The 21,964-nt window shown below is 46.0% G+C and overlaps 11 protein-coding genes across 11 annotated transcripts; 3 read left to right on the plus strand and 8 right to left on the minus strand.

Annotated features, from left to right (window-relative positions):
* Nucleotides 1-274: 274 nt before the first annotated feature.
* Nucleotides 275-475, plus strand: BT62DRAFT_934263 (uncharacterized protein; the record flags this gene model as incomplete). Its single annotated transcript, XM_043186695.1, has 1 exon — nt 275-475. A coding segment is annotated over one exon (201 nt), but the record flags the coding sequence as incomplete, so codon positions are not given.
* Nucleotides 476-861: 386 nt separating this feature from the next.
* Nucleotides 862-1,056, minus strand: BT62DRAFT_900496 (uncharacterized protein; the record flags this gene model as incomplete). Its single annotated transcript, XM_043183423.1, has 1 exon — nt 862-1,056. A coding segment is annotated over one exon (195 nt), but the record flags the coding sequence as incomplete, so codon positions are not given.
* Nucleotides 1,057-2,894: 1,838 nt separating this feature from the next.
* On the minus strand, nt 2,895-3,440 carry BT62DRAFT_901108 (uncharacterized protein; the record flags this gene model as incomplete). The annotated part of the gene is made up of 2 exons (XM_043183448.1): nt 2,895-3,163; nt 3,185-3,440. Coding segments are annotated over 2 exons (525 nt in total), but the record flags the coding sequence as incomplete, so codon positions are not given.
* Nucleotides 3,441-6,352: 2,912 nt separating this feature from the next.
* BT62DRAFT_251463 (uncharacterized protein) lies at nt 6,353-7,328 on the minus strand. The gene is made up of 4 exons (XM_043180240.1): nt 7,189-7,328; nt 7,004-7,132; nt 6,788-6,952; nt 6,353-6,732 (listed from the first exon to the last, which is right to left on the minus strand). Exons 2-4 carry the CDS (start codon nt 7,091-7,093, stop codon nt 6,418-6,420), a joined length of 570 nt encoding a protein of 189 aa, XP_043037593.1. The 5' UTR covers nt 7,094-7,132; nt 7,189-7,328; the 3' UTR covers nt 6,353-6,417.
* Nucleotides 7,080-7,996, minus strand: BT62DRAFT_251467 (uncharacterized protein). The gene is made up of 3 exons (XM_043180241.1): nt 7,916-7,996; nt 7,234-7,861; nt 7,080-7,132 (listed from the first exon to the last, which is right to left on the minus strand). Exon 2 carries the CDS (start codon nt 7,718-7,720, stop codon nt 7,235-7,237), a length of 486 nt encoding a protein of 161 aa, XP_043037594.1. The 5' UTR covers nt 7,721-7,861; nt 7,916-7,996; the 3' UTR covers nt 7,080-7,132; nt 7,234.
* On the minus strand, nt 7,840-8,711 carry BT62DRAFT_1008296 (uncharacterized protein; the record flags this gene model as incomplete). The annotated part of the gene is made up of 3 exons (XM_043177430.1): nt 7,840-8,003; nt 8,230-8,347; nt 8,400-8,711. 3 exons carry the CDS (start codon nt 8,709-8,711, stop codon nt 7,840-7,842), a joined length of 594 nt encoding a protein of 197 aa, XP_043037595.1.
* A 3,204-nt stretch (nt 8,712-11,915) lies between these two features.
* BT62DRAFT_900955 (uncharacterized protein) lies at nt 11,916-12,999 on the plus strand (the record flags this gene model as incomplete). Its single annotated transcript, XM_043183441.1, has 4 exons — nt 11,916-12,112; nt 12,164-12,339; nt 12,387-12,623; nt 12,767-12,999. 4 exons carry the CDS (start codon nt 11,916-11,918, stop codon nt 12,997-12,999), a joined length of 843 nt encoding a protein of 280 aa, XP_043037596.1.
* A 407-nt stretch (nt 13,000-13,406) lies between these two features.
* BT62DRAFT_921377 (uncharacterized protein) lies at nt 13,407-15,577 on the minus strand (the record flags this gene model as incomplete). Its single annotated transcript, XM_043184298.1, has 7 exons — nt 13,407-13,612; nt 13,659-14,122; nt 14,166-14,479; nt 14,518-14,587; nt 14,635-14,867; nt 15,136-15,397; nt 15,519-15,577. The coding sequence occupies 7 exons, from the start codon at nt 15,575-15,577 to the stop codon at nt 13,407-13,409; spliced, it is 1,608 nt and encodes a 535-aa protein (XP_043037597.1).
* A 1,031-nt stretch (nt 15,578-16,608) lies between these two features.
* Nucleotides 16,609-17,264, minus strand: BT62DRAFT_1008301 (uncharacterized protein; the record flags this gene model as incomplete). The annotated part of the gene is made up of 4 exons (XM_043177431.1): nt 16,609-16,632; nt 16,686-16,812; nt 16,866-16,895; nt 16,951-17,264. 4 exons carry the CDS (start codon nt 17,262-17,264, stop codon nt 16,609-16,611), a joined length of 495 nt encoding a protein of 164 aa, XP_043037598.1.
* A 1,450-nt stretch (nt 17,265-18,714) lies between these two features.
* On the plus strand, nt 18,715-20,797 carry BT62DRAFT_901068 (MFS general substrate transporter; the record flags this gene model as incomplete). The annotated part of the gene is made up of 10 exons (XM_043183445.1): nt 18,715-18,967; nt 19,021-19,168; nt 19,221-19,303; nt 19,361-19,563; nt 19,620-19,661; nt 19,711-19,971; nt 20,032-20,338; nt 20,401-20,504; nt 20,562-20,672; nt 20,723-20,797. 10 exons carry the CDS (start codon nt 18,715-18,717, stop codon nt 20,795-20,797), a joined length of 1,587 nt encoding a protein of 528 aa, XP_043037599.1.
* Nucleotides 20,798-21,029: 232 nt separating this feature from the next.
* BT62DRAFT_971381 (uncharacterized protein) lies at nt 21,030-21,752 on the minus strand. Its single transcript, XM_043189019.1, has 4 exons — nt 21,668-21,752; nt 21,429-21,615; nt 21,365-21,373; nt 21,030-21,312 (listed from the first exon to the last, which is right to left on the minus strand). The coding sequence occupies exons 1-4, from the start codon at nt 21,737-21,739 to the stop codon at nt 21,287-21,289; spliced, it is 294 nt and encodes a 97-aa protein (XP_043037600.1). The 5' UTR covers nt 21,740-21,752; the 3' UTR covers nt 21,030-21,286.
* Nucleotides 21,753-21,964: the final 212 nt, after the last annotated feature.

The raw sequence follows: 21,964 nt of genomic DNA on the forward strand, positions 1-21,964 counted from the left end.
CAGAAGTTATTAAATGTAAAATAAATAAGAAATCCTTGTATCTCTGCTGCTCACTTGAGGAGTGAAATGTAACCAGCTATAACAAGGGTCTCAGAGATTGCCCTCAAATCAATTGCAACATGTGAATGGCTATCTAGTAATACAAGAGAGAGGTGGGTGAGAGACAAAAAACTCAATGACTTGTACAATAATGATCCAGTAATACTGAATGAGGATTAGTTAAGTCTGATGAAGCTAAGACTACTTGAGTGAGCCAATTGTGAGATAAATAAAGAGGCAGAGCCTCACCAGGCAACAGGAGTTACTGACAGGTGAAGGAGGAGATGAAGCCTTGAAGCCTGAGATTAGTGGTCAGAAAAGATTGACAGTGAGAAAGCAGAGCTCATCTCACTTAGGGATGCAGGATGAAAGTGGGAATAAAGAAGAGACACCTGGTGCCAATGTCTCTCATGAATCAGCATCAGCTGAGACTTAGCACTGAGATAGAGATGGCACTGGCAATCCCTCTTCATGGATGAGCAGAGCTCTGTATCTCTGTGTCAACAGAGATTGTAACAACCTCAAGAGTTATGCAGAGGCCTGCAAAAATACTTCTTACTCTTGAAATCTGCCTTTACAATGGCCTCTGCTGCTCACTCAAAGAGTGGGATATAACTGGCTATAACAAGAGCCTCAGAGACTGCCCTTAAAGTAATTGCAACATGTGAATGGCTATTATATGCTTTTGATTAGTGAGAGGTGGGAGTGGTGGTGGTTCAAGAAGGTTGAACAGATTGCAGATTAGAGAGAGAGATGATGAATGCATAAATATGCCAATTGTAGTTGTGCTTGTAGGGCAGAGTGTTTCCAAATGTAAGTGGTCTATATTTTAGAAGACCACTGACCAAGAGCTTGTATGATAGACTCTGAAAGTCTGAGCAATGCATAAAACATAGCTTCTCCAGCCCTAGTGGAGTGACCACCAAAGTCTCTGCCTAGAATTGCAAAAAACTTCTTGTCAAACCAATTTTGTGATGGAATATCACCATTTTCACAGAGGAAGAGTGGAGCATGTAGACTATGAAGAAGATCTCAATGTTTTATATATTGCAATAGAAGCATGACTGGGTTGGCAAGCTCCTGTCATGTGAGTAGGATGTCAGTGCCATGGTAGAAGAGGTCAGACTTGTTGTAAAAAAGATGATATTATATGTCATTCTTTTGGAGAATGAAGAAAGAATGTTTGATTATTTTGCAAAAGTTCTGAAGTTGTTTGTTATTTTTCCAAATAAACTCATCTGACCAGTGGCAGCTATAGAAGCAGCAAGCAAGGATGGTGGCAAATAAGAGATCATCATAAGAATCTAAGATGTTAGTAAGAAGACAAAAGATAATCAAATGGGATAATTGAAGAGATAGTTTTTAGGATGTGAGATCATCTCTCATCTTTCTTGAGCCATGGATGGTAGCTTACACCATGGAATGTTTGTGACTGGTATCAAAGTCAGGATAGAGGTCTTTTAGGAAGTGACAGACTCTAGTCAAGTATTTTGGGCTAGATGAGATAAACTGGGATGTATAGATGATGTACCTGCTGAGAGTAAGTGATGTTGGTTTAAGCAGCAGTGCATGAATAATGCAAAACTGTATGTAGTCACATGCTCCTGTTGCATAACTCTTTGCTACTCTGAGCTCAATCACATAAGCTTGGAGAAACAGAATACATTCATTGAGAAGAGAAAGAGAGAAAGCTAAGCAAGCAATGCAAGGAGCATGCTTGCTCAGCACAGTTAGAAAGATTGTCTCCATCATACCAGCAGTAGGTCTCTTGGTGGAGTGAAAGTGTGGATATGGTCAGCAGGGAATTTATGATGATATTCATCCAAAAGAAGTTGAGAAAGCATATCAGCCTGAATATTATCTTTTCCATCAATATGTCAAATATAAATGTCAATTCCTGAATGGAGTATCAGGCCTGCAGCTCCAAGTAAGAGTCCATTGTGAAGAGGTTCTGATACTAATAGAGAATCAAATGTAGTGACAGAATCAAGGCTATCTGTAAAAAGTAAAAGGTGACAAGGGGGTTTGGGTAGAGATACTGCATAATGGATGGCCAAAAGAATGGTGACAAGTTTGAGAAAGAAGATGTCAACCATATCTTTAGATGATAGTGAATGAAGCTGATATACAAAACTGTTTTCTGCAAAAACAAATAATAATGCATTTTTTAAGCTAGCATCCATCCAAAATATCATGTCAGCTTCTGAGTCGGCTCAGAGAGCTGAGTTGACAAAATAAACATCTACAGAATCTGGCAGAATAGATAAAAACCAGGGGAGATTCTCTCTAACTGCAGCATTAATGAAGATCTTTGTGAAAGAGAGAGTCTTTCCAGCTATTTTTCTATACAAAGAAGAAAGAGCAGGATGGCCCCATGGTAGAACATTCAGAACTCAGTTCAGGTATCCACCTAAATGCTGCCATTTCTATAGAATAGGTGCTCTTTCAGATGTTGAAAGAAATGAGTCAATCTCAGATTTAGCATTGATAACTGACTGCTGTGTAAAGGAGATACTTTTTTGATTGGCATTGACTCAGAAGCCAATGATTTTGAGAGTCTGACCATACAACTGTTTTAGATCATCAAAGGGACAGGAGATATATTCCCAAAATATCAAAAGTTATACTTGTCATGCTGGTTGCCACTGACCTCAATAGAAAACTTGGTGATTGGTAAAATCCCAGCTGAAGAAGTCATCCATATAAACATAGAGGTCAGTGATATCAAGATGATGAATTCCAATCCAGCATAACAAGGCTGAGACTCAGCACCAAATCCTGGGTGAAGCTCAGCTCCCAAAGATGAGCTGTCTAACAATATGATATTGGTTGTCAACAAGGACCACTTGATGAATTTACCATAGAGGATGTACTGGTAAATTCAAAAAGGCTTTAGCAACATCACTTTTATACAGAGTGAAATCAGCATTGGGATGTTGTAATTTGGCATTGTAAAAAGTCTCACTGAATGGATGCATATTGTTATATTTGACCTTTGCCTCACTAGCAGAGATTCCTGCATTTAAACCAGAGAAAGTATGATCCATTACAATATGGGATTTTCTATTCTGCCAGACCATGAACATAGATGATACTTTCATACCTTGCAAGAGTGTAAACTCATCTGGTAGAGGTGGTGACTAACATCTGGCCACAATCTCATAATCATGAAATGCTTGTATTTTATTGATATCTTGAGGATCAGTAGCATAATTCTTGGTCTGGTTATAGAGAGAGTCTTCCCATTCACCAAGGTCAAGAGGCCAGAATCCATTGCAAAGACCATGAATGACTGAGGAGACAAAGAGTTCATTTAGATGAAAATAAAGAATATTCTCCAAGCAATTGACATTGAATGGTGTGTCAACTACAATAAAATCCTTTAAGGCATGTAGTGTAGCCTGCAAGGATGGATCATTGAGTAAATTTAAAGAAGAGAAAGATAGAGGATCAGCCAACTCAGTAGATTGAGTAGCAGGAGATGTAGGTATGGATGATGTGGAAGTATTCAACTAGATATAGCTCTACCTAAAACATGGGCTATTATTTTGGTCCTCACATTTGTACTTTTGAGGCCTTAAAAACCTAGACCCTGCTGCTGCTGCTATTACCTTCACTGTTACCTCTTTCAAATCTAAGTCTCCTTTTTGATTGGAGGAGATTGGCACATTCAATGATGTCCCTAGCTCAGTGTCCAGATCCACATTCACTACAGATACCATGCTTATGGTGATTAGCACATGGATTTTAGCAGAAACCCAGGTTCCAGTTTTCACATGAAACTGTCAACCTTTTTGCAGTAGAGAGTGAAGCAGATAAAAATCACTTTGTGCCTGAAGAAGTTGAAGGAGAGTGAAAGACCTGAGTAAGAATGAGAATTTGTAGTTCACTCCAGACATCCATATGAAAAGAGGACTTAGCATATCACAGCCAAACTTCTTCATCAATATGAATAGCAACTGTGGAGTCATGAGGTGCAGCCTGAAAAACTTTGACCATATATTCTTGATAAACTTTGAGTTCAGCCTCATGGTGTGGATAGAGAACCTGAACATCTCTAGCTCAGATATCATACACTCTGCACCAGTCAGATTCTAACCTGAGAGACTTCTTGGCAGATGAAATGTTCTTTCTGATAATAGCATATCCTGCTATAAGCTCTTTTGCCTCCTCATTGTGATCATATCCTCAGTCCATTGAAGCAAAAAGTTTCAAAAAGTCAACATACTGGTCCTGAATAATGAGTTGCCAGAATAGCCAAGCAATAGGTTCAGACAGAGACTGGGCTTAAAGAACTGCAATGAGGTTGTCAAGTGACTTTTTAATTGCATAAACTTGTCTGAGTTAGAATGACTCAGCAAGATGAGGATCTGAGATGCCAGTGGTGACAATGGATGCAAGGTGAGGTGCTTGGACAAGGACCATCAGAGAAATAGAAGCTGTCTTTGGTGAGACAGTATTGCTGAGCCCCAGAATGCCAGTGAGAACTGTAGTGATAGAGCTCTGGGGATCATTCATACTAGATGCCTGATGAATGAATTAGAGCTTTGAATAGAGTGTTGCTCAAGCAGCTTCTTCAACTGCCTGAGATCTGGTTTCTTGATGCTGTTCAGCAGCAGCCTTAGATTTCTTGACTTGCTTTTGTCAAAACTCCTTGACCTCAGCCTGAGACAAGTCTGATGGAGTGGCCTCTCTGTGGTCTGATGCACCAATGTTCTCATTGTCACCATCTTGTATGTTAGAGGAGGTAATGGTCAAGCTTCATGAGCCAGCTTGCTTAATCTGCTTCTGCAGAAGTCTGATATAATCTCCAGCAGCCTCAGATGAAATGCCAAGCCAGTGAAGTCTGTCTGCAAAGTCAAGGACATTGATGGTGCCTCTGACACATTCCTTGACAAGGTCTTCACAATGTTTCACTAAGGCAGTGACACATTCAACATTGGTCAATGGATTGGAGGTTATGAATGAGATCAATAGATTTGAGAGATGAATGTCAAGGACAAAAAACTCAATAACTTATACAATAATGGTCCAGTAATACTGAATGAGGATTGGTTAAGTCTGGCAAAGCCAAGACAGGCAACAGGAGTTACTGACAGATGAAGAAGGAGGCAAAGCCTCAAAGCCTGGGATTGGTGGTCAGGAAAGATTGACAGTGAGAAAGCAGAGCTCATCTCACTTAGGGATGCAAGATAAAAGTGGGAATGAAGAAGAGACATCTGGTGCTGATGTCTCTCATGAATCAGTATCGGCTGAGATTCAGCACTGAAACAGAGATGGCATCAGCAATCTCTCTTCATGGATGAGCAGAGCTCTGTATTTCTGTGTCAACAGAGATTGTGACAATCTCAAGAGTCACACAGAGGCCTGCAAAAATGTTCCCTACCCTTGGAATCCACCTTTACAATGGCAGTTGAAAGCCTGATCAAAATTTTAACCATAAATTAAATAAAGTTTAGATGCCAAGTCTAGCATACTATATTTAGTATGATCAATCATGCTCAATCATACTTGATTCCAACATCTATACCTGGAAAGTATTCAAGAAAAGACTTATGGGAAAGTGGGGCTGCTGGCAGGAATTGAGGAATCATGGTGGGAGCCACCACAGATGCCATTGGTAGCATGGAAGCCTGGAAGCTCACTGCTTGCTGGAAGAGGAGAAATTGAACCTGTGCTGCTGTGAAGACAGATACAGCAGGATTGGATGAGAGTGAGGATTCAGATGACAGGGTTTGTGATGGTCCAGCACCAACATCAGATGAGGGGACAGTGTTCTCACTTGTGTTTGTCATGATATTGTCTTCATGAGCAGGGAATGGTGTTCTAATAGCAGCTAGCAGTGCAGCATGTGAAGCTTGACATGGACTAAATTCATGATCAGAAACACTAGGATGAGGGGATGAGCCAAAGTCAGCATCTGTGATGTTCTCCAGAGTGTGGAGTAAGAAACAATTGCCTTGCAACAGAGTGTATGACATCTGACTGATCCAACGGCCAATGATTGGATGGTCCTGTAGTGCAATGATGACCTGCAATAAAACTGCTTGAAGTCCAAGGACTACCAAGGCTCTATGTGTGAGTATAGCAGAAAGAGGACAAGGGATGCATGAGTGAGGTGGCGGCTTTATGTAGCCAGGAGAAAGTGGCACATTGCTTTTGTTCAATGCTTTGTCAACGAAGACAAAGGTAAAGCCTAACCACCGATCGAAGTCTTCTTTGTCCGCTAGCATATACCTCATTCAAAGGCCTTTGACTGTGTCATCTAATGGGGCAGAATGATCGCCGCACATACTTGGACGTGTTTTATCTTGTTCAAGCAATCAGCGGTTTGATGTTTCTATACAAAATACAGGATCAAAATTTACGCCTCGTCATTCACGAGACAAGAAAACCGGACTCAAACAGGGGAAATTGAAATGCTGCAACTAGCGAATACCGAAGTCCGAGTATGTTCAAGACTCCCTGAAGATCAACGATATCTGCCGGACGCCTCTTTTGCGGCAGACATTTAAGAATGTGATCAATGACTCTTGCTGCGCCGCTTTTCTGGAGTACGTCCGCCACGCATGCATGCAAATGGAGGTATCGCGGATCGGGCCGCAGTGTACCTTCTTTGAAGGTGACAACCTTTTTAAAGTATCTGGGCCATAGACATTGTCCATACGTTTCGACTGTATATTCATCGGCATTCTGTCAAGGGGTACAGTATAGGTAGGCATGCATCGGGATGTATGGGTCCACTCACTGTAGTCTCCTTGAGCGACATCCTAAAGTTGCTGAAATGTATGTCCGTATTGAGCTCGCAAGCAAACGCATTGCTGGGATCGTCATTTGGAACTGAATTCAGGTCCACTCCGGGATTAATGTATTTGTGTATGATCTCTCGCGTGATGGGTTCGAAGAAATCAATCTACAACTTGAACATTTGGCTGGGACGATGGACATATATTGTTGTGCTTACCTCTCCTATGATGGGTCTTTGAAGGATATGATGTGTTCTGAGTATGCACATCACCTCGGAGGAAAGCTTAGGGTGGCCGAGTTCCACCATGCCTGATATCGGGCAACGATAATTCTGTTGATAAAACAGCTAGACACGATAGGGGTCATTTCCTCCGAGTCACGAGCGACAAACGTTAAGCGAACCTGTCGTCGTAAGTTATATAGATGCAAAGGAAGTTGCTCAGGCACCTCAGTTCTTTGAGCTACGAAAGTTGAGTACCAGTTCAGCGCTTTGACTATCAAGTGGTAAAATCAGTAGGGATTTAACACACAATAGAATACGACAGGACGGACAAGGCCAGAGAAAATACGCGAACCATGTCAAGGCCAATTGACTGATTTGACGAGAAGATTTGCAGGTGAATATGGCTGAGCTGACATAGCGCACGCCACCGCTGTTAGGCGCACAATCGAGCATAGCCGACAAAATAGAAGCGAGGCTTCCACCCAAGTCGGTGAACCACCTCGGGCTGTCGGGCTGGAAATTTCTGATGAGTTCTTGCGCTTCGGCGACGAGATATTCGGTGGTATGAATAAGATCTTCCACGGTTAAAGGGACTTGGATTGGCGGATTCTCCCCTTCATTCCAGCAGCTCGCCTCTATTGGGACATTGCTGTTTGCAGTATAGTGGAAGCGGTAGGTTTCGACGCCTCCTTTAGCAGAATAGAGAGTCATGGTGGCCGTTGCGAAAGTGTGAGTCTCAAAGTGTCTAAGATTGATTTTTCAGTCAGGCCGAAATTACTGTGAAATCCCATCATGAGTCTTCACGCCTTAAGACGCCATGGATAAGCACCCTAATCGTTGATAGCGAAAATGCTGTCGGCGACACAATGAGCGGGAGTCAGAGCGCGAAGGCGTTTCGGATCGCACCCCTCATCGTCATAATGCGGTAGCAGTGCGAAAGTTTTCAACCAACCCTCTTTCGTCGTAGCATTGATATAAATCATCGGGGGATACCCTAATAAGAAGGATCATGGCCCCTATTTTTATCTGCGATCTCATCGAGATGGTTCGCCATACATCGAAATAAGTGCCCTGAACCGCACGGTGTACTCAGAGGACATTCGAAAGAGGAGGGGAAAGATACCACAACCGCGAATATCATTTATGATGGTTCGGGATCTCAGTAAAGAGGAGCAAAGACACCGCGAGTATCAATGACAAGGGTTTTTCCTAGACATTACCTTCGAGCCCTTGCGTGTGTGAATCGTTTGCATCCTCTATCCACAGAAGGTGCAAGGGCCTCGGCTCAGCTCCTTCTAGACACATAGAACAGCCGTTTCTGCACCTCCAGGTCGGCTTCTACTAGAAAAATGTATCAGCCAACGTCAAAAGAATTGTCCGAGCGACATACCCCTCCATGGCTTGGAACATACCGCTTTCCCGCAAGCTCCGTGCATCTCATCTCCTCAGCAGGCTTCGACTGCAAATCAATCAAAGAAGCCTGTAGGCCCAAGTTCGAGAACTTGAAGTGACGATGACAGATCGGTTGCAGTCCCACGGGAGGAGATGGTCTCGAAGTTGTCGGACTAATCGTCCACGGTGAATTCCTAAGTAATGCAAGTCTTGGTGGTGGTTGATGCCATTGTTTTCCTGTTGTTGTTTGAGCCCTTGTAGGAAATAGGTCCACGCCGGGAATGATCATCAATTGTCGAGCGCATCGCATGACCCGCCAGAAGTCGCCACTCTGAAATGAGTGCAAGGCGAAACCATCGCGTCCTAATTATGGGCTGCGAGGACGTGTGGAGGTATGCTTGCCTGCCCTCTCGTGGGATAGCGGCGTTGCCTCGCGTCTCTTATACAGATTCTCTGCGACATGGTGGGGCGAACCTTCTCGCCAAACTCGACGTGAACCGCCATCTTCATCGAAAAAGATGCATCCCTTTGGGTCCCTAGAAGCCGCAACGAAATGAACGGGAACGTTCATACGTATAACCTTCCGTCATAATGACACAGAGCATCCCATGCTGTTACCCTCATAAAGTGCGAATGGTTGGTTACACAGATGCCTTCCGGAGAACGTTTGAATCGCAGTAAGACATGTAGCGGAGAGTGAAATGACTTTCAGTTCGAAACAGCGCTCTGCGTATCTTGCAGATGTCAAACTGGACAGTCGCCCTAGTCAGAACGGAAAAAATCGATGGTCATAGATACGAAGCTCTTTGACAAGATCGATCAATGTGCAGTGAAGATGCCACGGACTTTGCTCTAGAGCGCTATGTATATTCTTTAAGTATGAGCTTCGTAATCCTCCAGACCATGCTGTCAAAGGATCATGCTGGTGGGTCTGTCTGCTGCTAGATGGTTGGAAATATTCCACCAGAAACACGGTGAAGGGAACTAGTAGAACCCATTAGAACACCAACATAGGTACAAACGGCTGTGAACGCACTAACGGAAAGCCAGCTGATATATCCTATTCTGCTTTGTTCACATGTGGCACTAAGAAGATGGAAGAAGGGACCTCGAAAAGCTACAGAACGCGTCAGAAGAGGTAAGAGTAGGATACCCAAGAACGCACCCCATGCATGAAGCATCGAGGTCTGCAGATTTGAACGACTGCGATAATCTCGGTGCCGGCCCGGGATCCTACTTCATGTGAGGGCATTGATTTTTTTACTGCGGCGGTAAGGGTATTGCAGTTGACTGTATGCATGTTAATTAATGAATGAGAGGGATCTAGAATAAATACCAACGAACGAATATCCGGTGCTTCTTGACTTCCTTTGTCCAGCTAATGTTCGACGGACTGCTCATGACTGCTCATTCCTTGGATAAGCCTTGATTCTGGCACCGAATCCCAGCTAGCTGGCAGTATCATTTCACGGTAAAATTGGAGGAGTCGATGCTCGAAAAGAGTCACAGCAAAAGGCAATCCCAGAAAAGGAGGCCATTATCACGGCAAGAAGGAAGAACCTCGGATTTTTTTGCTAGTCACGGTGCGCCATTTGTGTCACCAACGGTCATCTTGCCATTACACAAGACGCTCGAATCCCGACCTGGAACCTTGGAAGGATGTTCATCTCGTTGTTTTGGGTGCACATAGTTTGGCTTGCTGGAGTTCCGAACTTGAAGTGGTCGCGAAGGCCTGGAGCGGGTGCTCTCGCTGAACGACGGTCAGTACCCATTTCTTCGAATTCATCTGTCTCTAACCTTTCTTGTTGATAAAATAGATAGCTGCCAGTCACTGTATGCCGATTTCAACTTTTAAAACCCTCGGTCCAGCCGGATTTGAGTACAGAATACTGTCTGCTGTTCAAGAGACGTGCTGAGATCCAGGTCCACGACTGAGGATTCAGAAATATTTCAGAAGGAAAAAAGTACGTCCCTTATCATGGTTTATCCCTGTTAGTCGTCTCATGAGACCTATAAGATTCGCATAACGTCGACGGGTGTCTGGAGGACCGTTGCCATCCCTCTGCCGATTGTCTACGCAAATGAACAATCTGCTTGTTCAAAAATCAAGATTGATTATCTCTACCACAACCTCTTCATTACACTTGGGAACCCTCAGATCCTATCTTCCAATTTACCAGAAATCGCCTCAGTCGCATACTATGAACCTACCTATGTCATCTTTCGGTTGCGAGAGTGAAGGAACCTACGTCTTTGTGATACAAATATCTCATTGGGACCCAGCAGTACCTCATTCATGCGGATGCGACGTTCAGGTTTTACACCATAATTGCCAGAGGTAATCCATCTTCCTTCCCAAAAGTCTGTCTATCTTACATCCTTTTCAGTGGCCTTAGAACAATACAATCACTTGCAAATTTGGACCGCGCCTTGTCCAGTAGCTGCGCTCGATGACGCTATGAATGTCCTCGCAAGCTCCTGCATGTAACTGGAAAGCCTGCAGACTATAAAGTTTAAACAAGCTGCCCTTTGATGGCATTCACGTTTCTCCTGCTACACTAGGAACGGGCACAAGAAGGCATAACGTTGTCCTTCGGAGAAGCTAGGAAGCTGTCACTGGAAATGAACTTCTCCAGCAGAACCTATAACCCGGTCATACATCCTAGTCAACATTTCGTTAGATCACCAAAATCCCACGGATCGTTCTCGTTTCCATCCTGGCTCCTTTACCCTCCTCTAGATATAGAGCTTCAGCGTCCAATACTCGCCGATGGACGGTTCCTTCGTTGTTCTGCAGGTCAAAGTTCACAATATCCGTTCCTGTATAACCATATGCCCAGCCTTCGAAGACAGAGGCCGGGCCATCTGATACATCTGACTCGGGCGCCTTTACCGTTTGCAAGAGATACTTCTTTTGTCTCTCTGCTGCGGCACAGAAGCACACAACCATGATCCGTCAAGAGATAATCAATGGAAGCAGTCCATTACCAGCAGAACGACAGATACCGCCTTTCTGAGCTTGGATCGGAACCGATGGGCTTCAAGAAAGGATAGTCCATGTACCACACGCCAGGGGCGACCATCATTCATCAATTATTGAAGATTGGATAAGGATAGGACTCGCATGAGGTATTCTCCTCCCCTTCTTGGCAATGAACGAATGCCTCTTCTATGCTCAACTTCACCATGGCGATGCAAATCGCAGAAGAACGCCGAAAACAAGGGGGAAGCAGGGTAAGTTATTATAAAAATACCAAATGCCACGTGCCCATCTCCTGATCATCACCTATTAGTATAAGATCGCATGCGGTCGTGTTTTTCTTCGTTCTTTCTCTCCCCCATCCGCGCCTACCACCAAGATCCAGCCAACCTCGCCTCACCGTCGACCAAGGGATCGTATTGCTTGACGACGCGCCGTGCACAGACCTTAGCAACTCGACGTATTGCAATAACCAGGTCCCCTGTTAATACAAAGAGTACAATTTTAGTGGTTACAGTCTTTCCTTTTGCATAGATGAAGGCGCGCTGGCACCCCCTCGAATTCCTTTCCTCGCCCTTTGATCCCACTCTTGCATATGTTTCATCGTCTGTCCCTATTCTTCGCCGTCCAATCATTCTCGCCTCAGTTCGTCTTCTGCTCGCACTTTACGCCCTTGTAACCCTCCTGGTATCTCTCGTATGGGCGGGCGTGGTTCTTCATGATGTCGACGGGTGCACTTCTTTCTCTTCCTAAATTTTCCCTAGCAACTGATGTGAATACAGTTATTTCTCCTATTTCACCCATCTCACCTACATCGGACTCTGCTCATATTTCTTTGCCTCCGGTGTGCAGACGCTTGTGTATGCACGGAACGGCACGTATCTCCTCCGGACCTGGCCATTCTCCAAGACGTTGCAATTCCTGCACATATGGCTCCACTCGACCGTCGTGACGTTCCGTGAGCCAAATTCGACCGGTTTTACGGTCCGTATTGATGTATTATAGCGTTCGTGGTCACCATCACATTTTGGGTTCTTTTGTCATCTCCAAGCACGTTTTCTTCCACTTTTGACACTTGGAGCAACATCTCTGTACACGCCCTCAATTCTCTGTATGCTCTTTTCGAGGTCCTTCTCGCCAATACTCCGCCGCCTCCGCCAATCTTCCTGCTAGCCAATATCGTTCTGTTGGGAGCCTATCTTGGGGTCGCGTACATAACCCATGCAACTCAAGGGTTTTACAGTACGTCCTTAATTGTCTGCCTTGCCGAGTGCTGTCCGTGAAACTATATCCATGTCAAACTTGGATACAACCGCACTGAATAGTCGCGAAAGTGTTCACTCTCGGCAAGATTTCCCCACGTCATGCTAATCGTTTCGCTACAGCGTACGACTTCCTTGATCCTCAGCAACAAGGATCTTTTCTTGCGGCGTACATTGTTGGTATCGCCGTGGGGTATATAGTTGCATTTGGGGTCGTGTTTGGGATCATGGTGATTAGGCGACGGGTTGCAAGCAAGGTAAAGTACAACAAGGTCGAGGGTGAGAAGGAGATGATGGCTCGCCAGGTTCAGGCTGACCGCGATGTTGAGGGACCACAGGATGGTAATCGCTGGTAGAATCATGCTTGCCTTCGTTTTTTTTTCGGATCCTACTTTTGGCTTTGCCGTGTATTATCTTCATTTCGATACCACCACTTTTAACATCATTGTACTTTTCTGGCTCGCGAAATCCGAATTTAATGTTCCTTTTCTTGAAATAACATCATCTCATGCCGCTTACTGTCATTATTCATATCTATACATGCAGAACTTCTGTCGACCACTGTCCGAGCGTTTTGCCATCTTTTGTCTTTTCGCTTCCGACATGACCGAGCCAAAATGTCCTCTGGGTGGGGAGGGAACGAAGATATGTATTCTGGGTTTTTTGTCCCTAAGAAGGAAGAGAACCAGGGTGGGAGATTTGTCATAATGTGAGATTCTTTCTACAAAGGACATTGCGGTGGAAGATAAGTGCTCAGAGTAATTTAAATAACGCCGCCGTTGAACCTGATCCTTGAGACGGGCAATTCGGCGTTCCCGAGTGTTAGGATCCATCTGTCGGAATAGAGGAGTGGCATGAGGAGGATTATGGAAAGGATAAATTGTTGCTGTTGGATAGGCGTGATACCGACTGCAAAAATCACCATGGTATTCCCTTCAGAAAAATGCACTGGGTTCAGACTGCCTGACCCTGAAAAACGGATAATTAATTGTCTGCTGAACGCTCAGACCAGTACTTGATAAATCATCCGGCTGAGAGACGCAATTCTGTGTCGAAACTTCTGTTGAAAGAGGGGGATGGATGGTGGATTCCACCTTGGAAATGCCAAGATAGATGGCTGCACGACCGTTCGTGCCATTCGCTGCGGGAGCATGATGAAGGACACCCTTGGCATACGGTGCTGAGGATACGGAAGACGGCGTGATTGGCTCGACGGCAAGGTCGGGACGAGCTGAACCGTCAGAAGAGGTGCCAACGGTATCGTTCATCGTTGGTGGAGTAGAAATAGTACGTTGCGAATTAGGTGACGCCATGGGGGGAGGTCGAACAATGCTGGAAAATCCGAACGTGAACGGTACGATGGTTTCTTTCCGACCACTCTCCGGGTCGTATTTGACGATTGACGGGTCCGTGAGAAGCGCCGTGTCCACTTCCGACAGAAGACGGAAAGTATGTTGCAGATAGCTGAAAAGGATAGCACTGAGCAACCATATGGTAACGAATATGATAGAACTTTATTCACCTCAGACCATAATCAGCTACGGGCTCAGGATCCCGCTCTTCATAGCTTTCACCAAACGGCGGAGCATCGTCTGAATCAAATCGCCACCTCTCCTTCAAGCGCCTAGTCTCCTCGTCGACATCCTCCGAGTCCGTATCTCGCACAAGGGAATGTCTGCCCCGGCGATCCAGCATCATCCGCCCACCACGACCACGACGCAGTCTCACATATTTCCGTTGTGATGCTTTAGACTCTGGCGAAGCAGACGCACTTGAACGAGCCATGAACTTGAAAAGTCGAGAAGCAAAGGGTACAAGAGGCGGAATATAAGAGTTCTGCACAGGTATTTAGCGATTCTCGCCTTAGGACGTACGGCGGGCTCAGTGCGAGCTGGTGGGGTGACGAAAAGAGCCTCTGATTTGATCGATATGGGAGCGAGACGACTAGAAAAAAATCAGCCAAGATAATAAGATGATCTGGAAGGACTAACACATCTGGTTTCTTGGCAGCGGGCGCTCTGTCAACAAATAACTCTTCATCAACCTTATCAAGCCATGGATTCTTGCGTTTCAAGTTGACGATCGATACCCGAGCAAGCCAAACATTATGCCAATGGCGCATGGAACGAAGCTTTACATCTTCTCGTTGGCGTACTTTCCTTACTAGGCCACAAGCATCCGCAAAGTGGCTTGTAAAGACCTCGAGCTTCTCGGAAACATTGTACTACAAAGCACGGGTCTTCCGAGTGAGTAAGATTTCTCGAGAGGATTTGAAAACGTGTTTTGGTAGTTCGAAAACTCGGGAAACGTCATCCCATCCTTGAGAATCTGTCTGAAAATTAGTAAGCGGTCTTTCTTGGCTGAACGAACCTTGCATACATGGTGAAGGTATTATTCTGTCTCTTCGTGGGTGATCAACTCAAATAGGCCCATTACCAATTCGAAATCATCCTCTTTGACTATAGTGGGAGTTGAAGTATCTGCTTCCTTACCCTTACTCTTCGTATTCTAGCGTTGACGCTGAGTGCGGCCTGCGCACTTGTCCCTTCCCCTCGGGCTTCTTCGTTGCGTTTTTCCAGCCATTCCACGTCCCGCTCATCCATAAAATACTTGCATCCGTGCGCTAGTCCGGCCACAAGCTGTTCCTCGACAGTTTGCGAAGAAGAGATACAACAGGCTGGCGCTGTGAATTTTTTCGCGGGATACAGCTTGTCATAATCCTTGACAAGGCCGGTGGAGTCTGGAGTAGGGATACTACAAGGAAATGAACTTTGCCAGTTACCATATACTGGTACGTGTACAAAACGTCTCCCAACATTTTGCTGAGAAAAGGGGCTAAGGTGAATGAATGAGATCACTGTTTATCCAAGTTCACCCGGAAAATGCCGAGCCTGGCTCCTGCCGGCGGTATGCTATATGGCTACGGTTGTGCATTGGACCATCTCAATACGGTTTTCCACTATGAATCAGATTCAAGTTAACTTTGAACTTCCAGGCCACCTGCTCCTTTAATATTATCATCAGAGTCAGTTTTGAGCCGTCACAACCTTGTCCCGCGGAAGGGCATCTGGATTTCAAAGCTTCCGCACTGCGTCGACAAATCCTCTGCATGCCGCCGCAATGATATTGGAAATGACGTCGGGATCGACATGTTCCGCCTGCTGGGGCTGTGCAGTGGAAGAAAGAAAGTTCTGTCAGAAGTGATTACACGATGTATAAATTACGACGATTATGCCATCGGGGGCACAATCAGTTAGGTGGAGTGCAAGTCCGGCGGTCCTACTTGAACCAGCGGCGCGAAGTTTCTTGTGCCGAGGAGAGAATCAGTTGCCTGAAGAAGAGGATAGACCTCTCTGCGTCCCGGCGTAATTGAAGCCAAGAGACGACAATCGATAAGGAACAGCATTCATCGATGGCTGCCAGTAGCCACCACGATGAGTCGCTTGTACTGCGGATTGATTCCAAGGACATCTGCGAATATCGGCAACAATTTTCTAGCTTCACCCAGTCGATAAGGGAGGCTGAATACCGACATGACAGAATACCAGGTAGAGGTGATAATCGAATTAGGTAATTCCGAATCGGAATTTTTCTTCTATCAAACTACGCGTGGGTGGCGTCGGCGTCGGGAACCCTGTTGCAGGTCGCTAGTGGGTGTACAGCTTGATTCGCCCCAATCCAGAGCCCGGGACGATCCTAGTTGTTATGTACGTTGGAAGGCCGAGCTCTGAGCTAGACGGTCTTGACCTCCAACTGGGCGCCGTGCACACATTGGAATCAACGCGTACTTATCTTGGGAACAGGGAATCGATCTACCGGCTTGAATGGTCCTTCTTTGGATGTCTCATTGCTTTGGTCTGCATGCTTTTTTTACCCTGATAAGCTCAATGCACGTTCTTGGGGTCCTTTATCTGAGTGCAAAACAGTCCTTACCTATGATGCATCAGTCACTCTGCGTATATCCATCATAGTGTTACGCCAATGTATCCCTGCTGGAACAACAGTCAACCGCTCTAGTATCATCTATGAGCCCTTGCCGTACCAAGTGTGTCTTGGCGGTGTGATCTTTCCTGGAAGTTTCAATACTATAGAGCGTCCAAGAGCGCACGGCGCCTGTACAGCTGTACAACCTCTGGACACGTCCGTGATCGTTACCGTCGGAGACGCCACTTATTCAGGAACAGGATAGCAATGTCCATTGAATTCTTGGCCGTGCACTTACGTCCTTGTGTAAACCCATACTGGGTAGTGGCTGGATAGGAGGGTTTTCTCATTACTTTTTGGAAAGTCTTTCGCCGTCAGGACACCATTCGGACTCGAACGGGATTGTTGTTAGGTCTTGGCTACGAACGTGTACCCTTGTGCTGCCAGGCTTGTTGGACGGCTCCTGCAGAATAGACGGATTCAAGATTCTCTCCAACGAGCTCTTACTCTCCGTCGTTACGCCAATGATTTTATACCTGGGTTTTTGCGTCCTGACTATGACGATTCTGGGGTTTATAGACCTCTCTTTATCGATTTTCTCTCTGAAACCCTTGATAATGGCCGTCGGAGTTAAGGCAATCAATGCTTCTTTCAAGACAGTATAGTACACTTCATGGTGGCGCCGTAGCTCCCTCATCGCAAGGGCTCTTGTCACAAAATAACCTGAGACCCTGAGATTCCTGCGTTTACGGCAAGCTCAACTTGTCTGTAGCTGGCGCACCCGCAGTCAATGGAATGCCAGCATCTTTGTCACCCATCGTGGACAATAACCTGTTCAGATGCTGTGGTTTAAGCTTAGCCACTTTCTCAGAAGAAGCCCGCTCACGGATACCCGGGGCCGACGGAATGCTCGCTCCCGTGCAGATTCCATCCAACAAACTCTCTTCTATCCTAAACAGTCTTATCTATACTACATATAGTTTTGGCTCATCCTATCATTTTTGAATGGTTCGAACTACCCTCTACCCTTGAAGCACCATATCGGAGCTATTGCGCTTTATCCCCGAGTCGCCTGTGATGTACAGCTTTTGCGAGGCTGTCGGAAATTATATCCATACTGGGCCGGCTTGATTCGACGAGTTTTGAAGGACCGGGTGCGGTGGGAGTCATGTTTCACTGCACTCGACGTCCCCGAAAGCATTAAAGGCGCGCCATGGTGGAGGTGATGGTCTCTGCTAGAGTATATTGTTGATAGACAATCATAACGCAATTTTTAGAAATGCACACAGAAGGCTGTCTGCTCGCGTCGCGGTAGAATACCCTCAATTGCGCAACCATGGCTTCTTGATGATCACTGTAATGTGCAGTACACTGATGTACGTATGTCATTGAAAATGCTGATCTTGTATCACCGGCTCAAAGTTGACTCGTCAATTTTCCGTCCGGCGAAGAGTCCGCGAAGATAATGAACACTGCGGCGTTACTTTAACCGCTCAATTCGCAAAGAAAAGAGAAATGCCGATCTACTATCTTGTTCTAGCCTGCCAAGGTACGGCGTTTAGGTGTCTGGAGGACTTTCGTATGAAAGGTTGATGAAAGGGAACGGCCAATAAAAATCAGCCGTAATGAACAGGTACCCGACAATTTCACCATTGATTTTCGAGATAAAAGAGTTTGAAGATAATCGCCGGCGCTTCCATATTGATGCTCCACCAATAGGAAGCCATGGAAGAAGCCGACAAGCGCCAAGGCAATAATTGAATAAATGCCGAACGTCGTTCCACGTGACTAAAATTGCTTTTTGCAGCCGTTGCCGCTGGATGGCCCGCGACTGTGTTCAAGTCTTTTCCACTCATGTCGGCACCCACGCTCATGTCCCGCCATCGGCAGGTACGGCTACTTTGGAAAAAGCTATATAAAATCGTTGCCATGTCTGTAACTCGGTACTAGTTTCTTTTTCATCCTTTCGCCATTCCCATTATCATGGCACCTGAACACGTACATTATCCTCCCAGCGAAGAGACAAATATTCCGTCGCGTAAGTATTTGACTCTTTTCTTCGTCAGAATGTCAAGCGACTCATCCCTGCATTTTTAGATGACGTCTCGCAAACGTCAACCATCGCGCCTGACCTCGAACTTCAGCTTATGCGAAGTCGGAGTCATGACTCCACTAGGCCAGATCTGAGTCATCCTTCTCACGCAGTAACTCAAGAAGGCCGTGATGTATCACACAAGGGATATGTCAAGTTCGAATCTGCACTACAGCCTGTACATGAAGGTCTCCCCGACTTGTTGAGAGACCCAGAGAAGGCGAGAACCATCAAAGACCTATACCTCGTTACATGGCTGGAGAACGACCCAGAGGATCCTCGTAATTGGTCGCCTGTATGGCGGTGGTGTGAGTTACATTTATTTGTCCACTCTGGCCTTGTTATTGACGTTCTTTCATAGATCTAACGCTGGTCTCTGCACTTGCCGTTATTTCAGTCGCGTTTGCTAGCGCTGTCATAACTGGTGACTTCGCGGACATCGAGGAAGAGTTCCACGTTGGCGAGGTCGTGACGGCACTCAGTGTATCCCTAATGGTCTGTGGCTTCGGGTATGTACGAACCGGCGTCTGTAAAACACTCATAATTGATCCATCCCTCTAGTCTCGGCCCTCTGATAATCTCTCCTCTATCCGAGCTGTATGGCCGCCGTCCACTATGGGTCATACCAACATTCTTATACCTCAGTACGTTCGTCTTTTTCCCCATTCTGCTTACCTTTATTGATCCCTGTGCGATTTCAGTCTTCAATATACCATGTGCTGTAGCCAAGAACATTCAAACACTCCTCATATGCCGATTCTTTTGCGGCATATTCGCTTCTGGACCGCTTACACTGGCTGGTAGTACCATCAGTGACATATGGGACAACAACGAGCGTGGATTTGCTATTGCCCTCTTCGCGGCAGCACCCTACGGCGGTGCGGCCTTGGGTCCCCTGGTCGGCGTAAGTCTTACTCCTCCCTTTCGTTACGGTGGTGTGAACGCTGACCTTTCTGCTAGGGGTTCATTGGAGTCACCGTTGGCTGGCGCTGGATTATCTGGGTTCGTCATTTCTCCTCGTGGTCGAAGCACCGCCTAACCAGTGTTGCAGGTCAACATGATTTTCGCTGGTTTCGTTTTCCTGCTCTGCCTGACCATCCCTGAGACATTTGCGCCGGTTCTGCTGAGAAAGCGTGCTGCGAAGCTCCGCTCCAAGACAGGCAGAGACGACATCGTCACTGAGCAGGAAATCTTCAGAACCTCCTTTGCGGACCTCATCACAGATACTCTCATCCGGCCTTTCGGTATGCTTGTGACGGAACCTATTCTGTTGCTCATGTCGTTGTTCATTGCTTTGATTTACGGTCTGCTGGTACGTTCCTTTATTGTCATCGACACGTGTTCCCCCCCCCCCCGCTAAGCGTTGAAACAGTATGCTTTTTTCTTCTCCTTCCCCGTCGTCTTCGGAGAAGATTATGGTTATAACGATGGTATCACTGGCATCATGTTCTGCTCTGTATTCATCGGCCTGGGCATCGCATTGTGCATTACACCATTGCTGGAGAAGAGCTATCTCAAGCAGGCCGAGAAAAAGGGTGGCCGAGCGGACCCAGAAGACCGTCTCTTGGGCTCGATGATCGGTGCACCGTTCGTACCTATCGCCTTGTTCATTTTTGGATGGACAAGTCCCCCTACTGTCATGCCTGGCGGAGGTAACTGGGTCGGACCGGCTAGTGCAGGTTAGTGTTTTAAACCTTACAGGGACTTGGTTGCTTCAGCATCTGATCTCCTCTGTACCTAGGTATTCCGTTCGGATTCGGAATGGTCGTCATCTATTTCTCCGCCAACGCTTACTTGATTGACGCGTTCCCTAATTATGTTGCTTCGGCTCTGGCTGCTAAGACGGTATGCACCGCAGTTCGTTCGTTGTTGTGGTCTTGTGCTGATCGTATTCTTTTGCAGGTGGTGCGATCAGGTGCAGGCGCAGCTATGCCTTTATTCATGGTGCAGATGTTCCATGGTCTTGGTAACGGGTGGGCTGCGTCATTGTTGGGTTTCGTCTCTGTAGCTATGGTATGTGTAATTTCTCTGACGTTGAGGCATGAGCTCACTTGGAAATATAGATCCCGATACCCTTCCTCTTTTACCGATATGGCAGGGCTATTCGTGCTCGCTCAAAGCGCGCTACGTTGATATAATCATGAGTCTTTCATAACTTTATTCATCTTTTTATTTCGGGTGCCAAAGCAGTCTGTCTATACCCCCTCCTAGAGCGTAGAATTCAAATCCACTAGACATTATTACATATTTTCGCACGACTAGAATTTAGACCAGGTGTAGATTATAATTCGTTGGTAGTCGTACTGTATAGAGGCCCTTATGACCAGCAATGACTTATGACTTTTTCTCGTCGATCAGCAGATATGTAGTCTCGGTGCTTCTTTCCAAAAGTGACAGGCAACAGGCATACAACAGAGATATAACGGGAGGGCAACATTTATCTCAAAGCACCATTTTTCACCCTGTGCCGCTGTCGTAACTTGGTAGAAATGTCGCGATTTGTTTCCTTAGAGGTCCTTGGAACATATGGTCGAGCGCAAGGCATTGGATGATGGTAATCGTAAATGATCCATTGACTACACATTGCTCTATTGAAGACCTCTCCACCGAATAACGCAATTTGTCAGTTAGTGGGCGTGGTTCTTGTGATGCTCTAACTCCCCATGAGCTCCATTGATATGAATAAGGAGGTATTAGGGACGTACTCAAGTGCGCTAGTAAAACCATGTTAGTAACAAATTAGATAAAATACGAACTACTGCTACTCACTTTGGTAGTCAAGAGTATACCCAATACCAAGCAACCCGAGAATCAGTGCTAGGTAGGGCCCACCAGACACGTTGTTCCCGAGAAAATAGCGCGCTTTGATTCCACCAGTCCGCGCGGTAGCAGAACCCTTCGGGAGCTTCGAGTAAAAGTTGACGAGGGGCGCGAGACCTTCGCCTGACCCTCCCGACTGGTAGTTGCATGAATATAGAGCGTAATTAAACCCATTATGGACCACGTACGACGAGCTTGGGGGTGGCGATTTTTGGAGGGACGAGCCCGCCGAGCTGGCGACGAACGAGAGAGGCGTACATGGGTTGACGAGTTGGTTGTCTGTCGGATCGACACGGAAGATGGCGAGGCTATTTGTCCTTGCTTGGCCACAGCGTCACCTATGTTACCTGTCACGCTCTAAGTTTGGAAAGGGAGATCGGCCCGGGAGCCATACTCTAGCACGGGGTACGTTACAGTTCACAAGGTTCAATAAAGCTAACAAGCTTAATATCGCTGGCAGTAAGTATACTTCAAAAATTTGCGCA

Source organism: Guyanagaster necrorhizus, assembly GCF_019112545.1.
Source record: "Guyanagaster necrorhizus MCA 3950 unplaced genomic scaffold BT62scaffold_19, whole genome shotgun sequence".
Classification (NCBI taxonomy): Eukaryota; Fungi; Basidiomycota; class Agaricomycetes; order Agaricales; family Physalacriaceae; genus Guyanagaster; species Guyanagaster necrorhizus.

What these genes read in the sequence shown, in the direction of transcription:
- BT62DRAFT_251463 (XM_043180240.1), bottom strand. Translation starts at nt 7,093, where the DNA reads ATGGTGGAACTCGGCCACCCTAAGCTTTCCTCCGAGGTGATGTGCATA. An exon ending in AAAGACCCATCATAGGAGAG is followed by an intron (nt 6,953 to 7,003) that starts GTAAGCACAACA and finishes TTCAAGTTGTAG; the next exon opens with ATTGATTTCTTCGAACCCAT. An exon ending in TGTCGCTCAAGGAGACTACA is followed by an intron (nt 6,733 to 6,787) that starts GTGAGTGGACCC and finishes ACCCCTTGACAG; the next exon opens with AATGCCGATGAATATACAGT.
- BT62DRAFT_251467 (XM_043180241.1), bottom strand. Translation starts at nt 7,720, where the DNA reads ATGACTCTCTATTCTGCTAAAGGAGGCGTCGAAACCTACCGCTTCCAC.
- BT62DRAFT_971381 (XM_043189019.1), bottom strand. Translation starts at nt 21,739, where the DNA reads ATGTACGCCTCTCTCGTTCGTCGCCAGCTCGGCGGGCTCGTCCCTCCA. An exon ending in TCGCCACCCCCAAGCTCGTC is followed by an intron (nt 21,616 to 21,667) that starts GTACGTGGTCCA and finishes TGCAACTACCAG; the next exon opens with TCGGGAGGGTCAGGCGAAGG.